The sequence below is a fragment of the Scatophagus argus genome, chromosome 18 (assembly GCF_020382885.2).
Source record: "Scatophagus argus isolate fScaArg1 chromosome 18, fScaArg1.pri, whole genome shotgun sequence".
Lineage (NCBI taxonomy): Eukaryota > Metazoa > Chordata > Actinopteri > Scatophagidae > Scatophagus > Scatophagus argus.
Window position 1 is genome coordinate 15,782,297 of NC_058510.1, and position 10,804 is coordinate 15,793,100.

Consider the following 10,804-nt stretch of genomic DNA (forward strand, 5'->3'; position numbering starts at 1 on the left):
AATAGTGCTTGCTTTGCTGCTGCTGTGCAGTTACAAAGTTTATCATATATCCAATGAGATATACCAAGCGGAAGTGCCAAAAAATCATACCGGATATGGTTGGAGTGAGGCTTCTTACCTAGACGATGAACTATCTCTGTTGCATGCTGTAAACAGAAACTCAGGTTACTTAAGACCGTCGTTTTAAACTGTTGTAGCTGTTTAGCGAGGGTAACAGTTCCCTGTGAAAGGAAAATGGAAGAAGATATATTAACGACGCTGAAAATATTGATAATAGGAGAGAGCGGTGTTGGGAAGTCAAGGTAAGTTGGAATTATCTCCAAGAAATTGATGTCGTGGCTCACTGCTAACGTTAGCTAGTTAGTGTTAGCTTAGCAGCCAACCAAATAATGTGAGCTTAAGAGATGAAACATGGCTTTGAAATTACACAGACGACTCGGCTGTGGTTGTGTTCTTAAACAAAAGCCAGGCCTCATCGGCTGTCTATTACAAGCCAGAATAAGGCTTGTTTGCTCGCTGTTCAACTAGCCCGAGCTAGCATGTAGTAGCTGTATGTGACATCATTTTTGTTCACGTCTGACATAGCTGTTTAAGATGTCGCAATCGAGACCACTTTTCTGCCCTGTCCTCGTGGTTGTACTGTCGTAGTTCGCGGACTGATATCCACGCCAAGACATAAAGAACTAGGCGTCACTAGTTTTTGTATTGTGATGGACATGCAAGAGGCAATCCTCGTTTCCAGTACTATTTACTATAGGGTTAGCTTCTTCAAGATCAGATAGGTCACACGTCGTTATGAACACTGTAGCAAACATCCACATGAAATGGCTTAATTTAAGAGCTCATGCTTGAGTAAGTTTGGCCTCTCTAGAAGGATTCAAAGGATGTATAGCTTGTACCACAATGTTGATGTTTTTCCATTATGTAGTAATCAGAGGCTCTTGTTAGCAACCACAAATCAGCCTAATAGTCAAAACAAAGTATAATGTTCTTAACCAACATTAGTCTGCCAATTTATAGTGTCTAGTATGCCAAGACAGAGCCTGGTGAGGTTCACAGGTCTCAGTGACTGTGGGCCAGACTGCATGAAAGAATCCTGATAGCCAGCCTGAGCTATCAACCATCACATTGCAAAGTATCATACAACACGCCTTCCACAGTACATAGCACAGTGCATAGGTAACAAGCTGGCCAAAGACTTGTTGTAAGCCTTTTCATCAGTGGATTGTCTTGTCAAAAAATGATTTTTCAAGTGCAGACTGATGACCAGGCCTCAGGTTCTCAAAAAAAACAAAGACAAACTCAAACATGAACTACTTGGCGTTTTTTGGTAGTAAAAACAAAATCTTCAACATGATCAACAAGGGATCGAATGTAATTTGAAAATGCCCAGAAGGCTGTAATAATCTCAACTGTTTGTTCTAATTCATGCTATTTACATCAGAGAACGTCGTCAGTAGTATTTCCACATTATTGCTCTGCTTTCAGTTCTTTCTTTCACCATTCATATTTTGGCATTGTCTTATTTAGATAATTTATTGATTACAACACACATCTATAATATTGATGTTGGGTCTGTGTCTGTTTTTGTTTTTTTCAGCAGAAGCATCTTTTTTGTTTCTTATTCACATTTTCTCCCATAGCGCTGGCAGTTTGCTTACTGTGATGACAACTCTGTACTGACTGAGCACAGAGCAGTTTATGCCAACACCATACCATATAGATTTTGGTTTTGCTTATATTTCCAGAAAACAAAAGTGGTTGGTGGTCAGTTATACACTGCCTGCTTGTGCATCATTCAGGCCAAGGGCGTTGTTTCCAAAAAATAATTTTGTATTATTATAAAATAAGCTTTTGCTTAATACAGTAAACTAATTCAGATTATAATTTGTTTCAAATTGCTTTATTTGAATTATTCTGAAGCAGTTGTGCTATTGTCAAGTAGCTACACTGAATGGATCTTTTGAGGAGCGTACAGAGATGTCATTTGTTTCCATGCAATGTTTAGGGGGCCTGAAATCATCAGAGAGATGTCTGCCTGGCAAGGAATACGCAAGTCTCATTTTACGTTAACAAATGACCTACGCAGAAGACATTTCTAACTTGGCGGTCTCCAAGTATTGCTCATCAGCTCTTTGCTCCAGCTTCCCTCCTCATGGCCCATGAGTAAAAATAAGAGAGTTGTACTGGGGTCAGGGGAAAGGAGTGAGATTATCCCCGTCATCAACATTGTGATTAAGGCCTATGCACTTGATTAGTCATAGTTAAGAAATGACCCTTATCCTCCTGACTGCAGTCTAGCTGTGATATCATCTGGAGACCGTACGAGTAATGCAAGTGAAGGACAAAATAATCAATAGAAAGAGACAGAGATACAGAATTCGATAAGTCTGGTGCCGCAGGTCAGTGTTACATGAACAGAACAAATGGAAACCTGATCCCACACCAAAAGCTTGCTCAACCTGTACGGAATAGAATTACTGATGGTTGTGATTCATAATGAGTCTTAATCTTATTATTTCCATCTTCCTGTCAACAGCCTCCTCTTGAGATTCACAGATGACACATTTGACCCAGACCAAGCTGCAACAATAGGTGAGTAGCACATCTGAACAGAGTTAACAAAAGACTAAAGTAAAGGTAGGGTTCTGTGCATCGCAGTAGGACTGGGTGTTAAAAATGATCTCGATAGCAGGTCAGATAAAAATTTATGCTGATAACGATAGAAGCCTTGGAAATCTTTCCTGGTATGCTGCCTCTCTGTGTTGTTGTCTGCCACCTGCCTCAGGGCAGACTGGGAGAGTTACAATCTTACACAGTAGACAGTAGACAGCAGCTTAGAGAAGAGCGTACAGTGGAGATAATGAAACGGACTTTGGGATGTGTTTTGCTGGAGTTGACAGATGAAGAAGCTCATTATCCGTAAGTGCAACGAAAAGAAGACAGTATGATCAGTTTATCAAACAGCTGTTGAACAAGCAGAACACAGAAAGGTCTTCAGCCTCTGTGCACACACTAACTCCCATACTTTGTTTGTTTTACAAAGTTCGTTACGTTAAAGTGTTGTAGGTGAACTATTATCGTCCACAGCTCGGGAAACTGTCGGTGAAAAGGGTAACACGACATCAATAGTATTGCGGTGGTTTGGATTTTAAGGATGTTCTGCACAAAAATGTTGAAAAAATGAAATGAAACAAATTTTGTCCAGCACCTGAAAAAGTACCATCTGATGTTTAAATAATGAATCACCTGGTCTCCTCAGGATTCAAACTGGCAATAAAAAAATATATAAATAAATTTAAGAAAATATATACACACGCATATATATGTGTGTGTATAATAATAGAAACATAGTTAGGCACATTGTAAATTTTGCACGCAGTATTACAGTAACTCATCTCTTCATAGACGCCAATGGTCAGACCACACACCAAATGCTAATGTCATTAATTGCCACAGAAAGCTAATAAGGTCTGTCAGAATATTTGTGCTGTCCAGTACATTGTGTGGAGTTGGAGATTTTATGAACTATTAAACAACTGCTGTAGACAACAATGGTTACCGCGTTGAGTGAAGTGGACATAAACTGTTCTTCATGCAGCTTTCTAGTCTGTGGGCCCTGCTGAGGCTTCTGGCAGATACTGCACATTGTACTGAAAAGCAATCCACAAAACAGAAGAGCCCTTTTGTGTCGGTTGCACACCCAGTATTTGTTGAAAATAATTTAACACAGAAATTAGAAGTTCTTTTTATACTGGAATCAAAATCTAGTTCAGGTCTCTGTACAGAAATCTGGCCTGTTGGGAGGTCTGTCGGATGAGCATTTGGCAAGCTGGAAGTTAAAGTTACCACGATACCACACACCGTCGCAGCCACAAAGCTGTTTGATTTATTTCAAACTTAATGAGAAGTTTGAAAGAAAATCTTGCAGGCGACCAGGCTATCCATCTTATCTGGTGAGGTGGTCAACTTAGTGGTACATTGTTTTTTACAAGTGGTGGTTTTTCCAAACTCTGGTGGATCTGTAAATGAGCTTAGCTTTTTTTTTTTTGATCGTGTAAATCATCAAGGACGCACCTGGTATATGTTCAGATGGCTTTGAGGCTGAACAGCCGACAACTAAGATTTATAATCTTATTGATGAGTTTGAATGTAGATGTGCTTTTGACCCTAAATAATGTTAATTTGTGAATGCTGTCTTTGTTAAAACAACTGAAAGATAGATTCCAGGAGAGCTTTTTTTTTTCCAAGGTCAGGGTTTGGATCAGTTCTGCTTTACTTGGCCAGCCAGCACTCTTTGCCTAACAGATGTCTTTATTTGAGTTAAGCTTCCCTCACTGACTCGAGTTCCCTCAGACAAAAATCACTTTTAATCCGCTATCACTTGGTCTGAATTCTTGCTCATCCTCAAGCCCTTCATATGAAGTGTTTCTTCCTTTGCACAATACCTTTCTCAGCACGTCGTTACATCCTGCCGCAACTCTTCGTTTGAGAAACTTATCACTGAGTGACTTTCTGTGGACGGTCATGTAAAAAGGTGAAAAGGAGGCAACACAGGGTAATGTTGACTCTCCATGTTGACTACTGACAGCAACTCTTATTTTTTTTTCTTTTTTAATGTAGTAGGGTGTGTTTTGATGGTCTGTCCTCAGTGTATTTATATCATACAATGAACGTCTGTTTTGAGCTCCACAATAAATGGCTTGGTCTGCAGACTTCTCCAAAGTCAGCCCAGCCTTGACTTCCAGCGGTAGTGGCATCTTGTTGTGTTGTAATATAACAAACAGATGCTTTACTGTATGCTCTCTGGGAAAGGCCTGTCTGACTTTGTCATAAGCAGAAGAGACTGGTCCAGGTTCAGGGAAATGTTTAGTGTAAACGGCTCCTCACATGCATCTGGCGGCAGTATGTGAGCAACCATGCTGGACGGGAGGAAGAGCTAGTTGTTGTGATTGACTGTGTGAAGAGGCTGTATATTTGCGTGTGAGGCGCACATATCGTGTGTCGTATATCTTCGGCCTATCTCCGTGTCGGCTTGGATACCTCTCCAGTCACAGATGTAAAAACAAGCCCATTGCGAATGTCCATTTCCCTGGTAAATCTGTCAGTGGATGCTTAAACTCAGGCAGATACGTCATCCAGACACTGCACAAAGGCAATATAGGAGATTTACTTGTTGAGCCAAAGGGGAAGCAAATTGTTATTTTCATGTAAAATGTCTGCTCCTTAGGGAACTGGCAGGATTTGTAGGGGTGAATCATGACCCTCTGAGCCATTTCACAGGTGGATTTGTATTACTTATTTTTTTAAATGCAGACCTGTACTGGTTTCATTTCAGGACATTAAACCACAACATCCCTGTGTGGTGCATATGAGTGGGCTGTCACACCATAATTTATATACAGGACATGAGATGGGCGTAATGCCAGTCTGAGAAGCTGGGGCTAGCAAAAGTTCAGACATTGTGTGGTGTGTATGTTTTTACAATTCATCAGTGATAATTATAGTCTGTCAACATGATATGATATTCTTGGCAGTGACTGGCCAGACCTGTAAGTGGTATTGGTAGTGAAGCAGAATGAGGTAATCATGACAGCTTGAGTGATGGACTGGCTTTTCAATGTCTAGGTGTTGACTTCAAGGTGAAGACCATTACTGTGGACGGCAACAAGGCAAAGCTGGCAATATGGGTAAGTGACGGGTTTGTTCACTGTCATCAGTAACACTCATTAAACAAATAGATGGCTCCTGTCCCTCAGTCATTAGAGAGATTATCTACCAAAGACCTCCCAGACTCCAGTCTGTCAGTTCTGTCATGTGGCCAGAAGATGGCGCTTGTGTGACACAGAGGAGTCGGTCTTGTTGTTTATATCTGTCTGCCTTGGTTTTGCTTCTGTTTGAGCCACCAGTTTTTTCCTGCAAATGTGTCCAGTAGTACTGACTGGTTGTTGTTTTGCAGGACACTGCAGGACAGGAGCGCTTCCGCACACTGACGCCCAGTTACTACCGCGGTGCCCAGGGAGTCATCCTGGGTAAGCAGAACTGTTGCTACCGTTGTGAACACGTGTGTGTGTGTGTGTGTGCGCGTGGGCATGTGTCCTTTTCACTTCAGAGTCTGGCCCATGTTGTAAAGAAAGTGATGGCTTTTCACTCTGTGGCCCACACATGCGCACACTCTTAACCTCTCTCAAAAACTTAGTCCAACTCCTCGTACAGACATGCATGTCCATTATGTACACACACACACACACACACACAGGAACTAGGTTAAACCTCTTAAACAGACTTCCTCCGCAGCTTATGGGTTCTGGACACTAATGATGTATAGAAACACAAGGTGTCTTGCTTTAGCAGTGGGATTATGACAGCTCCCCATGTGACACTATCAGAGTACTTCACTCCTGTTGGTTTTATTAACCAGTTGATACCGTATTAAGTTAATTATTTATATTGTTTTAGTTTGGAATATTATTTTCTCATTTGTATTGCAAAGTTGGAAGTATCTCAGGATTATGTGGAGTAAAGTTTTCTTAGCTCTGTGCTTTGCATTTCAAAAGCAATCAAATGTGTTTAAGGCCAGTGAGGTTTAATCACTCCTGGAAGTATTGTTTAGTGCTAATGTAGTCTTTCTGTTAGGTCACATAAATATTTTATCAATGCAAGACCGTTCCTTGGTAACATAATTAAATAATATTAGAATTATTCCCATGTTGCAAAATTGCCCTACTTCAACCCTAAAGCACCTTGTGTGTGTGTGTGTGTGCACTATCATTCTTACAATGTGTTGTTCATTTGGTTTGGCACAGTGTATGATGTCACACGACGGGAAACCTTCACCAAGCTTGACAACTGGCTCAACGAGCTCGAGACGTACTGTACAAGGAACGACCTTGTGAAAATGCTTGTGGGAAATAAAATCGATAGGGTGAGTGTGTTTGTGTTCCTTCACTGGTTAACAAGGTTGTTTGATCAGAGAGGAGCAGCACATTATGAATTAATGCAAACGGCTTGTCGCACACAGTGTTGGCAATCCTGAGCTGTGACCAAACAAAAGCATAATTTTTAATAGACTTCATGATCACTTTTTCATTTGAATTGGTTTGCTCTGTCTAGAGATGCAAAAACAGGAATAGAGAGAAACTTTGTGTAAACATATACCCAGAACTGGAAAATAAATTGTCCAAAATGAGCATCTTAAAAAAAAATCATCTTACAGCCAGTTGATAAATTACACAAATAACCGACAGCGGCAGACGTGCTTTCATATTTTTGGCAGCTGGGCCAGGATACCAGATTCAGTCAGTGGGGATAAAAATGCCCACTAAGTACAGCATTATGAAGTTATTGTGTCCTGTTCTTCATCTGTGAAAATCACTTTTCCTCTCTGCCCTGGGACGACCACAGTAGCTGACAGCTCCGCCCGGCAGACCTCAAATAAGCCATTACCTCTCTTTTGTTTTAGGAAAACCACGAGCTAGACAGGGCAGAAGGGCTGAAGTTTGCAAGAAAACATTCCATGCTTTTTATAGGTAAGTCAGGAGGATTCCCTCCTCTACGAAGACCTGCTGGGCATGAGTTACAGCAGACTATTGCACAGGGGAAACAGCTTTTGAAATATCTTTCATACTTGCTGAGGAATGCCTGCATAGTTCTATATATAAACCAGGCTTCATGTATCATCATCCATGTGCTCTCGTTTTCCCCTGCACTTATTTTTCATATTTGTCAGTAATGGATTACTTGGCTTAAATGAAATGACTCCAAGTTAAATACTGAGTTTTAATCTTCATCACGTACTGAAAAAAAAAAAAGAATTAAAATGGTTTGTTGAAATGGAAAAATTAATTTTTTAAATCTTTCCAAGCTTTCCAAGACATTTCCTAACATTAATTCTGATTAGGTTTTTTTGACTAAGATTTATGTCTTTAATTTACAGTTGTGACTATTCTAATGTTACTGGTTATTATCATGCTGTGAAGCACATGTTGACTATATATCCTGATCAACTCCTAACATTCACCGTGTCTGGGTTGGACAGTTATTTGTTGAGATGTCTTCTACCAGTCTGGAATCCCAGTGGATAACATCAAAATGCACACATTAACAGTTTCTCCCCTTTCCGTCTTCCTCCTCTTTTATTCCACCTCTTTGGTTTTTCATTTTGCTCTTTTTTTCTTTTTTTTCCCCTCACTCCTTTTATCTGTTTCTCCTCTGTATCTGTCCCCGTCTCCTTCCTTGATTTTCCCCTCTGCGCTCTGCTTCACTGTGCTCTTCCAGAGGCGAGCGCTAAGACCAGGGACGGTGTTCAGTGTGCGTTTGAGGAGCTGGTGGAGAAGATCATCCAGACTCCCGGCTTATGGCAGAGTGAGAACCACGGCAGAGGAGTGCAGCTCACCGACGAGGACGCGGGAGGCGGAACCTGCGGTGGCTACTGCTCTCTGGTCTAGACAGGACACACGTGCGCAAACACATTCACACACGCATTCAAACATACGCACGGTGTCACACACTCAGACACAAACATACACAGAAACACACCCTCCTCCCATTGTGTGCTGTCCTCAGACATGAAGTCAGTGGAGGTCTGACTGTCTCCCTGCGCTGAGCTGTAAGGGTTGACCGTCCACACACTCTACCTGTGTCCGCACAGACACTAGTTTTTGCACACTTCCTTATAACAACGCTGCGCTAAAATGCAAATGCAGCTCAGCCTTCCTCTTAATGGAATTTGAGTGGAGTTTTTCTTCTCCTCTGTTTTATTATGAGTTACAGTTTTGTGCAGTTTTGGGACCTTGGTCAAAATAGTAACTACTCTCAATTCATACATATGATTTAGTGAAAGCAGTGAAATGAGTCTGAAGATATAAACCAAAGTTAGTTCGGCATGTGACTAAATCTCTGAGTTATGAATATGAGAATGGAAAAACAGTTTTGACCAAGGGTTCTCTCTTGTCTCCTGCATGCATATTGTCCTTGCAGCACCTTGCCTTAGCAAGCACATCCAATGCAGGGCTGATTTTTCTCCAGTGTTTGTCTTTCCTCTGCTCTCTCGTACGCTTGAGCCTGATCCTGATCCTGCCCCTCAGACTCTATGAACATTATGCTGCTTATGGTGAAGCTTATCGAGACAAGCTATCTTGTAGTCCATCTCACCAGTCTCAAAGGTTTGGATCACGTGTCTCTGTTGTCCACACAACTGCCTCATTTCTTCAGAATATAATAGAATAACCAAGTGTCTGGAATGACATTTTACTGTTTTTATTGACTCGGACTTCAACCCTTTTTTGTGTTTTGAAGAGCGCATAAATCAAAGAGATTGGCACCACTAAGCTTTCCAGTGGGTGCAGAAGGAGAGGGAACTTTTTAAAATTGCACGCCTTTGTTGTAATGAGTTGCTTTAATGGGGTGCGACGTACTGGCACTCCCTCAGTCAGACAGATAATATCAGTAATATCACTAGCACTGCTACAGTCTTTCATATACATCTCTTTGACGGGACAGAGACAAAGGGAAAGTGTTCAATATTAGACAGGGCAGTGAGTCATAAGGGTGTTTCCACTAAATTTGGAAAATCAAAGGAAAAAGCTGGTTGCTCCACATGGCTAATGGATTTCACAGTACTCCTATCTCTATGTTTGTATCTGAGAAGCAGTTATAAATGTACTGTACCTCTAACCTCTGGCCATGTTTTGTAATATTTGAGTGCTAGTGATTCTGGGAAATGTTGTTTTGAGAGTTTAATCTTGTACCGGGGATGGTGACAATGACATGGATTCAAGCATGTCTTACACAATTTAAAAACTTTTTTTTTTTTTTTTTAAATTTCGTTTTATTTGCATGGGAAACTCTGCGTGCCATTCTTCTGCGTTTGTTTGTCCAGTGAATGGCCTTCAGAGGCTGTTTACTTTAAACTCTTTAACTTATATTTAGCTGAAAGTAAGGTTTACCATTGGAATTTAATGGTATAATTAAACAAAAAGGAAGTAGGCTTTTACTTATTGAACTGGTATAGCTGCTTTTTGTGTTCAGAAATATCTTAAAACATGTATACCTTGTAAATTGTGTGTATCTTATGAATTTGGTGGGATAACTCCTGTATGAATTGTAAAGCTGAATGTAAACATTTCACTACAAAATACCCTCTGTATTAAACTAAATAAAATTCTTTCCTTTTTTTTTAAGTGAATACAATTGTGGATGTGCTGGTGTTAAAGCAACTCCACGCTTTGCTGTGGAGCTGCTGACATCTGAAACTCGACAAGCAAAATAAGAATAAGATGAAGAATAAGTTTGGTTTGTTTTTAGTAAGTGCGCCAATGTCCAAGTGTGGAGCAGAGATGACCAATAACTCTGCTGTCATCTTGCCATGTTGGAAATGTCACTGTTAGGTGATGGGTTTTTCACTCAGCGCCCCTCACATTCCTCTGTCCTCAGAATAAAGACTTGTGTTTAAACAGTGTCCGAGGAACCCTCAGACCCCAGACGTGTGATCTGTCTAAATCATCTTTTTGGCTGATCTCTCAGGAAACACCACCACAGCCATAACTCACTCTACCAGTGCTTTAACTGGGATGTGCATAATTCCTGGGCGATTATGAAAGGGTCGGGGCTGGCAGCGAGAGCGAGGACTCTTCCCTTGTAGCATATCCCTCATCTCCTGCCACAGTCCAGGCAGCCGTCTGGAAATATGTCTCAGTCAAACAACAACAGAGGCATACAGCATAATCATGCCTTCATGTGGTCCAACCATGTGCTGAGCTGTAGCTCTGCTGTTTCCTCATGCCTACACTGGAAAAACATCAGC

The 10,804-nt window shown here is 41.0% G+C and overlaps 1 protein-coding gene across 1 annotated transcript; it reads left to right on the top strand.

The window, feature by feature from the left end:
* The first annotated feature begins 101 nt into the window (after positions 1–101).
* Positions 102–10,186, top strand: rab18a (RAB18A, member RAS oncogene family). Its single transcript, XM_046371589.1, has 7 exons — positions 102–302; positions 2,540–2,595; positions 5,629–5,690; positions 5,960–6,032; positions 6,807–6,925; positions 7,463–7,529; positions 8,278–10,186. Exons 1-7 carry the CDS (start codon positions 235–237, stop codon positions 8,445–8,447), a joined length of 615 nt encoding a protein of 204 aa, XP_046227545.1. The 5' UTR covers positions 102–234; the 3' UTR covers positions 8,448–10,186.
* Positions 10,187–10,804: the final 618 nt, after the last annotated feature.